The sequence below is a fragment of the Mesocricetus auratus genome, unplaced genomic scaffold, assembly GCF_017639785.1.
Source record: "Mesocricetus auratus isolate SY011 unplaced genomic scaffold, BCM_Maur_2.0 Super-Scaffold_100006, whole genome shotgun sequence".
NCBI lineage: Eukaryota > Metazoa > Chordata > Mammalia > Rodentia > Cricetidae > Mesocricetus > Mesocricetus auratus.
In genome coordinates, this window is record NW_024429190.1 from 14,427,971 (window position 1) to 14,440,790 (window position 12,820).

General features: G+C 49.8%; 1 protein-coding gene across 3 annotated transcripts in view; it reads left to right on the top strand.

Annotated features, from left to right (window-relative positions):
- Cfap99 (cilia and flagella associated protein 99) overlaps nt 1-12,820 on the top strand; it is a 41,709-nt gene that overhangs the window by 14,382 nt on the left and 14,507 nt on the right. For all 3 annotated transcript variants that reach the window (XM_040746916.1, XM_040746915.1, XM_005068730.4), the window contains exons 3-10: nt 1,317-1,461; nt 2,488-2,582; nt 5,389-5,501; nt 6,756-6,933; nt 9,480-9,560; nt 9,742-9,816; nt 10,886-10,957; nt 11,164-11,252. In XM_040746916.1, coding sequence (XP_040602850.1) covers nt 1,317-1,461; nt 2,488-2,582; nt 5,389-5,501; nt 6,756-6,933; nt 9,480-9,560; nt 9,742-9,816; nt 10,886-10,957; nt 11,164-11,252 — 848 coding nt within the window. The remainder of the gene's footprint in view (nt 1-1,316; nt 1,462-2,487; nt 2,583-5,388; nt 5,502-6,755; nt 6,934-9,479; nt 9,561-9,741; nt 9,817-10,885; nt 10,958-11,163; nt 11,253-12,820) is intronic.

Sequence of the window (12,820 nt, forward strand, 5' to 3'; positions counted from 1 at the left end):
GTGAGTTGCATGTGGGTGCTGGGATTTGAACCTAGGTTCCCTGGAAGAGCAGTCAGTGCTCTTAACTGCTGAGCCATCTCTCCAGACCGACCCCTGTAAACCGCTTTTGTCAGTTTTGGTTTTTTTTAATCACAGTAATAGAAAGTCTTGACACTGGTCACAAAACCAAATTGTTTGAAAGGGTAAGTGAGAAAGGTTAACCCTGCCCCTCACCCTGCCTGACCAGCTCCCTCCCCAGAGGAGACAGTTCAGAAATTCAGAATCAATATCTATCTCTCTGTGTGTCTGTCTGTGTGTCTATGTGTCTGTCTATCTATCTATCTATCCATCCATCCATCCATCATCATCTCTCTCTCTCTCTCTCTCTCTCTCTCTCTCTTTCTCTCTCTCTCTTTGGTTTCTCTGTATTGCTTTGGAGGTTGTCCTGGAACTCGCTCTATAGACCAAGCTGGCCTGGAACTCACAGAGATACACCTGCTTCTGCCTCCCGAGTGTTGGGATTAAAGGCATGAGCCATCAATGCACGGCCATCTATCTATCTCTATCAATGTATCTCTCAATCTCTCTTTCTCTCATCTCTCCCCCCCCCACCAGGACAGGGTCAATCTAAATATCCCTGGCTGATCTGGAACTTAGGTAAACCAGATGACCTTGAACTCAGCCTGCCTCTACCCCAAGTGCCTGGATTAAAGGCATGTACCTCCATGCCTGGCTAAAGGAACAGAATTCTTACTGCTACTTAGGAACTCCCATCCTGCTTTTTATTCTGGACAAGCTCTCATAGATCTCTCTTGATCGTGCAGCATTCGCGTTCTTTCGGATAATGTTTTATTTCTTCATTTAAAAGCCTTTGTATGAATTCATTTTTAAGTTATTGTGGTAAGATGCACATGACAAAAATTTTGACCATTTTAACTATTTTCAAGTGACACAAAGCACACTCACAGGACTGTGCAGCCTTCACTTCCATCCATCTCCATAATCTTCCTGACCTGAAACTCTATCCCCAGATGCCTGGCTCCCCATACCCTTCCCTTTCACTAGCTAGACAGTCTTCTTTCTATCTCTATGGATCCGCCCATCTTCATAGAGGAGAATATTTGCACAATGCTTGTCCTTCTGTGTTTTTGTCTTTGCACCCACTTTGTCCTCATTCACCCTGGGGGTCCCGCCTTTCCAATCACTGTGGTCTTTGCCCACTGCTCTAGGAGAACTGAGCTAACTGGCCTCTATTCAGCCATGTGGGAGTGTCTATCCCTTACCTTTATCCTTAGTTTCCTAGTCCTTAAGAGCTCTCTCCTGGCATTCTTTTCCAGGATCTGAGCCCCCAGAAGCTTGCCTTTGTTTTGGAGGTTCTGTCTGGCTGCCTTGAATACCGGAAGTTACTGACCATCGTGGTGGATGCCTTCTATGTACGGGATGGTCGGCTCTGCCTTTGGGCTGACTACAGCCTTTATCAGGGTGGGTATTTCCACTATCCACATATCCGTGAGGCCCAGGCCTGCTGCCCACTCCAGACAAGCACTAGAGAGGAAGCTAGCCACAAACCCTTGACAGGTTCACTTGAAAGAGGCCAACCAGCAGGCAAGCTTTAGGACACAGAAGGTAGCTCCTCATGCTTCTGCCTTAGCTCTTTCTCTCACTTGATTCTCAGGTGCCCATAAGTATGTAGCCCAGGCTAGACATATTTTATCATGTCTGTATTTTCTCATGGGGAAACCAAAACCTGGATCTTGAGAGCAGACATGCAGCCTCGGGACTCCCAGCCACTTATCTGGGAGAGAATGTCCCTGAGGGCAGGTTGGGGCAAAAGACATACCTGGAGCCTCTGGACCCCCAGACACTTATCTGAAAGAGAATGCCCCTGAGGGCAGGTTGGGCCAAATGACATACCTCTTGTAGTCTGTTTGTAGCCCTAACCCTGACACCTCTGGAGAGAATAGGCATATGCTAATCTGGATCATCCAGAGAGAGATTAAATATGAGAGCCACCTCTGACCACTGTATGCATTCAGAGAACATGGTGACTGTTGTGGACAGTGGCTGGTGCTACCTTAAGGTAGAGAGAGGTCTAGCCCAGCATACCAGTAGGCTAAGGCAGGTGGCTGGTGCCAGGTGCAAAACTGGGCTGACCCTCACTGTCTGGCTCAGAGGCAGAACCAGCAGCTTCATCCGAGGGGCCTCCATACCCAAAGGCTCGGAGTGGCTCAGCTCACAAGATCAACAAAACTGAAGATGATACAACTTTTGCCCAGAAAAACCCTGGAATGTCTGAGAATTGGCTAAATGCAGTGTAATGTGTCTGGGAGCTAAAAGCCCCAAGTCACTGAGCATGGAGGGGTAGTTGCCATATGGACCTGTCCTTATGTGTCCTGACAGAATAAAGTGTCTGCAAGACTCAGGGCAGCTGCAGAATTCTCCCAAGGTCACACACAGAGCCCCTCTGCAGGGCAGCTGGGCACTCCTCATACCATGCTCTCTCCTCAGTGATCTGCTACCTGGCCATGTTCCAGCTGGATGAGCTCGGCTTCCAGCTCTTCTGCAGCATCATCAAGTCCCAGCCTGTGGGTAAGACTTGCAAGGTGAGCCCCTCTGCCCCCACCACAGGACCATAGCTGAGGCTACCAACCAGGAGGGTCAAGAACTGGGTACAGATGTGCATCTGACCAGCCCTACCTTTCAGCCTCTAGCTGGAGAAACTGGCAGGGTCATCTTTTCTCAGCTTAATACCATCTGACACTCCCTGTACAGGACGATATTCTCTGTCTCAGGGAAATCTGACTGTATGGCCTTCCTACCTGTACATACCCCATGATGGATAAACAATTAGAATTATCTTAAGCAAAGGCTTCATTTTTATGACAAAGAAGTAAAAATCGATTGCATCTTCTGAGTGATGCTTTGGGACTGCCCTGGCCAATTTGAGACTCAGAATGACCTGTACTTGGCTCAGGCTTTACTGCCTTGTGCTGGAATTCATAATGAATATTGAGAAAACATCCACCTTGCTTTCTACACTGGGTCCCGCAGTGCTGACTCAACAGATGCTTGGGGTGCAGATCACATACTATTCTCAGGATTCCCAGACCTGATCACTGACCAGCCTAGGGAGCTCTGTAGACTCCTGACAACAGCCCTCAAAACCCACGTGAGGCAGGGCTTGTGGCTTGTAGTCTCAACAGCTTGGAAGGCTGAGATGGGAACTAGCCTGAGTCTCTGCCTCAGGGTTAAAGAGAGAGGGGGAGAGGGAGAAAGAAAAGGCTGAGGCTAAAGCTCAGATTAAACATTTCCTTAGCCTTTGTGATGTCCAAAGAAAAAGAAAAGTCCAGACCCAAGCTGCAGAGATCAAATGGTGACCTGCATAAGGCCTTTCCTTGTTCACTGCATATTCCATGCCCCGTTGCGTGACTCTAGTTCCTGCCATGTAAAGATGGAGATCCAGCTGTTGGCAACAGAGTGGCCTGTCTTAGCTGCTGCTGCTACTGTGGTCATGAGTGACATGGCTATAAAGCATCACAGGCCCAGGTTGCCTGGAAGGCAGTTTTAGTCCATGGCCTCTATAGGGGATACTGCCTATTGCTCCGAGACTGCAGGTAGAAGATCTAGAAGCCCTGGCACCCAGGGACCCCCTCACTTATGCTCTACGAACCTTCCAGATGGTCAAAGGCTACTTCTTCTCTTTTATTTTTATTTATTTATTTATTTATTTTGGTTTTTATGAGATAGGGTTTCTCTGTATTGTTTTTGAGGCTGTCGGTCCAGCCTGGCCTCGAACTCACAGAGATCCGCCTGCCTCTGCCTCCCGAGTGCTGGGATTAAAGGCGTGCGCCACCAACACCCGGCTTACTTCTTCTTTTTTTATATAGAATCTCACTATGTAGGCTGGCTGGTCTGGAACTCAATATATAGACCAGGCTGACTGACCTCAAGTTCACAGAAATCCACCTGTCTCTGCCTTCCAATTCCTGGCTTTGAAGATATATGCCGCAATGCCAGCCAATGATCCACTTTTATATTTTTAATTGTATGTACAGGTCAGATATGTACACATGTCAGTGCCTCAGAGTCCAGAGGAGAACATTGGATCCCCTGGGGTTGCAGGCAGTTGTGAGCCACCTGACGTGGGTGCTGGGAACTGAACTCGGGTCTTTTGTAAGAGCAGCACATGCTCTTAACTAGTGAGGCATCTCTCTAGACCTCCTCCCACACCACAGGGAGCCCCACTCCGCACTCTAGCAGGGTCTCTAATATCACTGTCCCACCACATCCCAGCGAGAACGGTGGCCTTGACCCTGCTGAGATGCTGTTGTGGGAGTGTGGGGAGGAGTGCGGAAATAAAAAAGTGATACGATGTCCCCAAACGGGATGGAGCCCGCACAAAGGAGGTGAGGACCCCAGAGGCCAGCTTCCCCATCAGGAGCCAAGACTGACAGATGACAGACTGGGAAGTGGGTGATAGGATAAGGCCAATGGGCAAGGGCTGAGAAGGTGACAGGCCACAGAGGTAAGTTAGGAACGTGGGAAGGCTGCCAAGTGGGGAACTGTGGAAAGCTCTGGAACCTTGGTTCTCAACCTTCCTAATGCTATGACCCTTTATTTTCGTTGCTACTTCATAACTGTCATTTTGCTGCTGTAATGAATTGTAATGTACATATCTGATATGCAGGAAGGCTTAGGAGACCCCTATGAAAAGGCCGTATGCCCCACTCCCAAAGGGGTCATGAGAAATACTGCTCTAGAAGGAGGCCTTGGTAGCCTCTGTTTGGGAAAGGATTGCAGGCCACAAGGAAGCTAGAGGCTGGTGAGGATGAAGCTGATGAGGACAATAGTCACACTGGGAGGCGACAGTGACCAGAGGCCTTGCTCACCATTGTCCTCTCAGCTGGCCATGTGCTTCCAGGGTCACCTCCCAAATACATTTCCTGCTTCCAAGTAGCAGCTGTGTGACTTGTGTCACTACAGAGCTCTCCGACATGTGGTCCCCGGATCCTGCAAACAGGATAATGGCATAAATGTAGACCCAGGGCCATTGGCTGTCCCTCCTGGTTGGTTTTGGAGACTGCCTTAGTCCCAGGGCTGAGATCAGACACCCACTATGAATGATTGAGTGACAGGCCACCTTCCAAGGTCTGAGGGCTTTTCCAGCCTTCCCCCTTCCATTACAGGTCACATAAGATGGCATTATCACATTCCCAGAATGACAGATCCCTCTGGAATGGGGCAGGGTGGGTGGCAGGGGCAACCCTCCATGTGTCCCTGCAGCATCTTACCCAGGAGTGGAGCACCGGGCCTCCAGGCCTAGAAGCTGGATGAATGCCCAGGGGTGCTGGGGCAGCAGTGGGTGGTGTTTGAGCCACAGCTGAGCTGCTTAGGGACTTTCTACCTCAGTTCCTCAGGTTCTTCTTTAACCCCTTGAACCTGTGCTCATGGATCAAGGACGAGTGGAGCCTCATCTATGAAACAGCCCACGTGAAGGAAAATTGGATTGACCCTCTGATGAGGTGGGTCAGCTGTGGCAGGGCATTGGGTCTCCGAAAATTGTCTTGTGCCCACTCTAGGTGCCTCAGAGGGTGGGTGGCCTCCTCATTCCCTTCCTGCTTATAGAAACTCTGTGAGAGGCCAGGTAATGCTCCAGGTTAGGGTGAGAGTTTAAAGATATAATGAATCTACCTACCACAGCCCCTGGCAGGGATAGCAAGATGTGTATGGGTCTCCTGGATTCCATTCCTCTAAGAGGGTCGGGGGAGCACCGTGTCTTCCGAGAGACAGGCAGATAGGCTGGATCCAAGTAGACAGCTTGTGAGCTAGCTGTGTGTAGGGGACTTTGACCACAGAGAGTGGTTTCTCAGAGCTACTTCTTTGCCAAGGAGAGCTTTCCTGTCCCAACTGATCCCCACTGTTGGCAATTAGGACAAAGTCCAAAAATGAGGGGACAGCTGTGTGCTATTTCCACACTTAACACAGCCCTCTCTGGGACCAGCCTCGGCACAAGCCTACAGCTGCTTCCACACGCCTACCTGAAGCTGGAAGGCCAGTCCAGGCACGGCCTTATGAGAGCTCTTTGCAGCCTCACTCCCTCTGAGTAGCCCTGGTTCTAGGGATGAGGCAGAAACTATTTCAAGTCATGCATCTACCCTTGATGAGTCCCACAGGAGGAAACGTTGAACAGGCTGGTGATGATGGCCCAGGCTCACTCGTGGTATGGAGAAAGGGAGATTCCTAGACCTCTGGGCCACATACCAAGACCCTTCTGAATGCTCCACAGGACCTTGAGACTGAGTGCAAGGACAGTTGGATGTCCCTTAGAGGGATGCGGCCCTCACCCCACCCAACAACCCACAGTTCCCTCCACCTGTTATCAAGAGTGCTGTTCCAGAGCATTCCTCTCCTTTACCAGCTTCTTTTCCCTATTCCAAGCTACCTCCATCAGACCGTATGCACTGCCCATATTAGCTTCATACCCCAGTTGCTGCTCATCTTTAAACAGCTCCACATCCATGCAGTGGGCATGTAGCAATCTCCCAGCTCCCCTATCAAGTGGGTCTCAGTTTTCTTATCTGTGCAAAGGGAAACTCAATGTACCAAAAGGTGTGGCTAAACCGCACCTACAAGTTAATAGAGAAAAGTCACCCGTTCATCATCATCTCACCCTGAAGGACAATCAAGCACTTAGGGTCCTTCAGATCTCTGGGGCCAGCTTCTTGGTGACCTGTTTAGGATGTGACTCTAGGGCCTTCTCTGCTTTTGCCTTCAAGATGGCAACCAGAGGTCCAGGAGCTTATCAACCAACTGGAGGGAGTGCCGACGGATCAAATGCCTCCCTCAAAGATCAAGGCCAAGCTCACAGAGCCCAAGGAATTCAATCTGACTGTTCCAAGGCCCCGTGCCATTACAATGCCTGAGCCTGTACCCACTGTGGCCAAGACAAAACGTGTGAGTTGGGCATTTGTGGTGGGTACATGCCTGCACCACCAGGATGTTCAGGCTGGGAAACAGACTGTGGGGGTCATTGGTCAGCTGGGCTCCCCCAGGGCCAAGAATGTACTGGACCACCCAGGAGCACTCAGTAACCTACAATGCACCCCCACACCTCCACACACCCCTATAGAGAACAAAGTTGGCCAACCCAGAGCCTACCACATACTGAGCCCAATTAGGAGGTGCTAAGTGATACTATCTGGCCATGGATTTAGACATGTCTAGGTTATTCTTGGAGTTCACCATTAGCCATGGCATGCACCATCTCCATTAGATGGCACACTTGAAAGCCATGGTGTAGATGTTTTTCAGGCTTGGTCAAGAGTGTCTGCCCAAGCCCCAGAAATGCCTAGCTCCTACTTAGGGAAGCTCATATCTGTCTCCTCTGCTGACAGCCTCTCTGTCTCCTGCGTGTTTCTTATTTTATCAGTCAGAATGCTCTGAACTGCAACTAACAGAAAAGTGCAGCTCAGTTGGCTCAGACAACTGACCACTGCTATTAAAGTATAAACAGGCTTCAGATACAGCTTAGTCAGGGTTCTAGCTGTTTCTCTGTGACTGCCTCTACACTAGTCTCCTCTATAAGTGAGTTTAATCTTTAGACTAAGTTAATGTGAATCCATGTCTTGTGTCTACACTGTACATTGTCTAGGACAGGAAAGAATATATAGGGACAGGAGCTATTCAGAAAGGTCTCATTGGTCCAGCCTAGGTCTTATGCCTGCTTGACCTGGTCACTGGCTTTCTGAGTGCTAAGTCCTGACTAGACTGTGATTCCACAAGCACTGACAGTGGATTCAGCCTGCTAGGTCAGTCTGGTCCTCATAGAATGAAGGATTGTAGAGGAGAGGGCATGACACTGGAGGCCCACATCTCACCTCCCTTCATCCATTTTCCTTTTTTTCTTCTTTTTGTTTTTCGAGACAGGGTTTCTCTGTATTGTTTTGGAGGCTATCCTGGAACTCACTTTGTAGACCAAGCTGGCCTAGAACTCACAGAAATCCACCTGCCTCTGCCTCCCGAGTCCTGGGATTAAAGATGTGTGCCACCAACGCCCGGCTCCATACATTTTTCAAATATCACTGAAAAATCTGTCTTTCTGGAAGCTTTTCATGAGGCCTCAGCTCCCCTGGGTCCTCCACCAGTTTTCTTCTCCTTGACCTATCTTTTCTCCATAGTGTTGATTATTGTTTACAATTTATGGATATGCTCATTGCCTGGCTTGTCATCCATCCATTTTATTCATGCCGTAGAATGGATAGATGGATGAGTAGATGGGGGGATAGATGAATAAATGACTATATGGGTAGTGGATAGATGATGAGTAATCAGATGGAATTATGGGTAGATAGGTTACTGGGGCTTTGTTGCTAAGCAACTCCACAGTTTCCCCATCTGCAGAATCTCTTTTGTTTCTGGTGTGCCAACTCCTCAAGAATTAATCTGACTGGTCACCTCTCTTTCTGTTTGTTCTGCTTGTCCCCTCACTAGGACATAGTGAGCCTTCTCTGAGCTCACTTCTGTATACACAGGACCTGTGCACCCTCCATGCTCTGACCCATGGCCAGGACTCCCTTCCACCTCCTGGACTGACGAGCTATGGGTGCCTGAGGCATAAACAGTGAGCCAAAAACACACGATAGCCCCAGGTAGTGTTCTTCCATCCCCAAGTTAGACAGCAGATGAGAAGTTGCAATACAACGGCTGGGGGGTGGGGGAGTGGGGGATGGATATAATCTTCCCAGTATGCACTCAAAGCATGGAGGATTTGGACAGAAGTAAGCTCACAAAAGGTCTACTATGTCATAGTGAGGGGACAAGCAGAACTGTCCCTCAGCCAAGCAGGACAAACAGAAAGTGTGAGGTGACACACACTCAGGTGGGCTGGAACCAACACAGCTGTCAGGAAGAAAGAAGCCAAGAAAACAGGCACTTGGTTGAACTTTTTGAAGTAGGCAGACAAGACTGGAGATGGCTCTGGGTGTGAGAGACACAGCTACAGAGGAAGGCCTTCGTGAAAAAGAGCACAGGGTCCTCACTAAGGTCATCAAGGCTTGGGGCAGGGCAGGTGGAGGGATATGAGAGCTTTAGGTTTAGATGAGTTGGGTTGGCCAAGTCTTTGAAACATGCAGGGGATTAGAGAGACAGGTTCAGGAATCTCAGCTCAAGGGTGACCAGGCTGGACCCTCACCTGACCCCTGATGGACACAGCTCCTCTAGGATCTCCTATGACTGAACTCAGAGGACAGACCAAAGTCTTATCTTAACGTCCCTTCACAGGCAGCTTACTCTGCCAACCCCTCCTGTCCTAAGAGCTGGCTGCCTCCCCTTGCACTCCCTGGCTTCTCGTCCAGAACAATGGCATGGCCTCAGTGTCCTAGCCTTACAGCTCCCTGTCTACCCACGTCCCATACTTGGCTCTAAACCTCATGCCTGCTCCGGTCTGACCTTGTACACTATGGGTCATTAACCACAGACTTGTCCCTCTGCCATTCCACCAGGTCCCTCAGAGCACCTACCAGGAGCCCAGGGAGCAGCAGCTTCTGCAAATGATCAAAAGATACAACCGCCGGAAGGCTGAGGTGGCCATGTGGGACCCCTGTCTCCCTAGAGACTCCATTGGGCTGTTAAGAGCAGAGGAAGGGGAGAAGGTTGGGGATGTTAGGCATACCGCATGCATTCTACACCCCCCCACACACACACAATTGCCTGAGGACCCTGGGTTGTAGCTGGTGGGGGAACAACAGCATGATATCACGGCAGGAGCTGCTGCTGAGAGCGAACATGGAGGAGCTACGGTGTGCTATGCCCCGATCGCACAGGGATCCACCAGCACAGGTAATGCCCAGCCCCTGAGGCAAGCCCAGTCTTCATGGTAGCATTTTCTTATGCCATAAAATTCTTCCTTCTGGGGCTGAGGATGTAGCTCAGTTGGTAGATGTTGCCTGGTATTCATGAAGCCGTGGGTTTCATCCCCAGCATCACATAAACCAGGCTCGGTGCCACATGCCTGTAATCGCAGAACTCAGGAGGTAGAGACAGAAGGACCAGTAGTGCAGGTCATCCTTGCCTTGCAGCCACATGTGCCACAGCACACTTGTGGAGGTCAAAGGACAGCACGCAGAAATTGGCTCTTTTCCACCATATGGGTCCCAGGCATTGAACTCAGGACAGCAGGCTCAGCAGCAAGTGCCTTTACCCACTGATCCATCTCCCCACACCTATGTAGAAAGACTGGGTGTGGTGATGCAAGCCTTTAATTCCAGCACTCAGAAGGCAGAGGCAGGTGGATCTCTGTGAATTCTAGGACAGCCAGAGCTGTTACATAGAGAAACACTGTCTCAAAAAAATGAATCAATCAATCAATTTAAAAACTATAGTGACTAGGGACCAATACAAAGAAGTTCTGTCTTCCAGAGAGTGGGGCCATCCTGGCTGATCTACACAGGATCTAAGAGCTGCATAGTCACAGGGCTATGTATTCCAGTCAGCAGCATGCTTGGGGTTGTGATGGGTGCCTTTATGGACTATTCCTCCATACTGGCACTTAAGGTCTCCCCAACTTTTACTCTACAGCAAGAAGCATGGGGCAGGTATTGAGCCCAAGAAAAGGGAATAGGGCAATGATAAGTTAGCCCTGGAGGATAGCGGAGGGAAAGGATACTGAACCCTGAGGAAGCTAGCAACCCTATTTGGCCACTACTGTCCCTAGGCCTAGCAGAGCCTTTCCCTTCCTTGCTGCTGCCCAGGAGGCTGAGCACCCCAGCAAGGCTTAGAGTACAGTGGAAGACAGAATGCCAGGGTAGGCACGTGTGGATCGGTAGCCAGAGTGAGGACAGGGGAGTGGGTGACTTTCCAGGGATGCCGAGCAGGCACAGATGCCAGACTACCTCTGCCTTATTTACAGGACTTCAAGAAACAGCAGCAGCTTCAGTCTCCACCCCGAATACGCAGAACTCCAAATCTGACTTTCTACAAGGTGAGCGCCTCCTGGCTTATCAGGCCTCTTCTTGGGGGGGGGGACCTGCCTGACCTAAGTAAGGTCTGAGAGTCGGGGCAGGAGGAGCCAAGGGCCCCACAGAGAGCTTCACTCTTGAAGTGGGAGACGAACTGGAAGGCTTGATAGCTGATAGCAGGACTCTTGCTTTTGAGACACCTACCATCCATTCCTCCCCTCTGCCACAGCCCAACAGCTTCCCAGTCAAGCTGAACACAGCCACCATCCTTCGGGAAGGGGCCTTATACCAGCGGCAGGTGGAGAAGGAGCTGCAGAGGTAAGAGGCAGATGACATCTAATTCTGACCCTTCCCCCCCAGGGGTATTTTCCCTCAAGAACAAAACCTAGAGTAAGAGCCGCCTGTCATCAGGCAGTTCAGCAGAAAGGAGGAGGAGGCTCTGAGTTCATTGAGGAAAATGCAAGCATGGCCAGAGCAGGGTATAGCGGTCCACATACTAATAATCTTAACTCTTGGAAGGATGATGTCGGAGAAGGGAGAGTTTAGGCCAGAAAGATGTTGGCTCAAAATAAACAAGCAAAACCCACTTTAGTTTTTCCTACCTTCTCAGCAACACATTCCACTCCACAAGTCAGCAAAACTTAGAGTGGACAGCAGCTCAGCACCCTCTGGAGATAACACCAGCCCTCTTGGGTTTGGGGCTGCATCCCCAAGACTTCTCCCTGGAGGTGCTAATTGCAGTTCCTAGCTGCTTTCCCTGTGCCTCTGGGATATAAATTGTGTTTCAAGTCTCCTCCTGGGGTTTGATTCGCTTTATAGAACAGCTCACAGAAACTCAGGGGCACACTTATATACATCTACTACTTCATTGTAAAAGATACTATGAATGCTACTGATGGAGAGATGCATGGAGCCATAGGAGAGCCAGTAGGTGCCTCCCTACTCTTCTAAGGTGCGCACCCTCTAAGACTACCTGCTAAACTGTCCAAAAGCTCACATCAATCTTGCCATTTGCATTTTGTCAAGACCTCAGAGGTAGGTGTAGTTGACTACAACGCTGGCCAAGAGGAATCAGCTTAACTGTCATTGCTCTGTCTCCCAGATCCCAGCACTGGGATATCGGTTTTGTCTTGGACTTTCTGGTGACCTGCCCGATCCAAAGCTACCTAGGGGCAGTCAGCTAGCAGTCAAACAGGCAGCCAGAGCCCAAGTCCACACCCCATCTTTGAACATGCATCCCTCACAGGGAAATGAGATGTGACCCAGAAGATGTTGTCCTGTTGCTGTTCTCCAGTTCTGTCATTAAAGTCTCTGAGGACTTTTGGGCTTCTATTAGGTCAGTTCCAAAAGTAGGAGTGGCTCAGCTCACATTGCCTCTCCCTCCAGGGTGAGATATAACCCGGGTAGGTATTGTAATTTTAAAAAGCTGCTCGAGAGAGAAAGATGCCATGGGACAGAATTCAAGTTTTGTTTTGTTTTTATTAAGGGAGAAGGGTAGTCAAAAGAGGAAAGGGGATGAGGGACAGACCTCTGGGTACAGGAGCAGCTGGAGAGAGGAAAGAGAGGCAGGGAGGGGGGGGGAGAGAAAGAGAGAGGAGAAAGGAACAGAGAGAAAGAGGGAGAGGAAGAGAGGGATGGGAGGTGGGCAGGGCTCTTTTAAAGGGACCATGGTGACTAGGCACAAGTGGTGCTCTTAGTGGCAGCAGCTGAGGTATCTTGTCAACACTTCAAAGGCAGGCCAGTACAGATGCCTGAATACTAACAGTAGGTCAGGACCATTTCTTGCTCTGAGCCTCTCATGATAGTAAAACAGTATTGAATTTCCCTGTTATGTAACACATCAGTGTTTATTCCTTCACCTACCTGGGCCATGCCTTACCACTAAT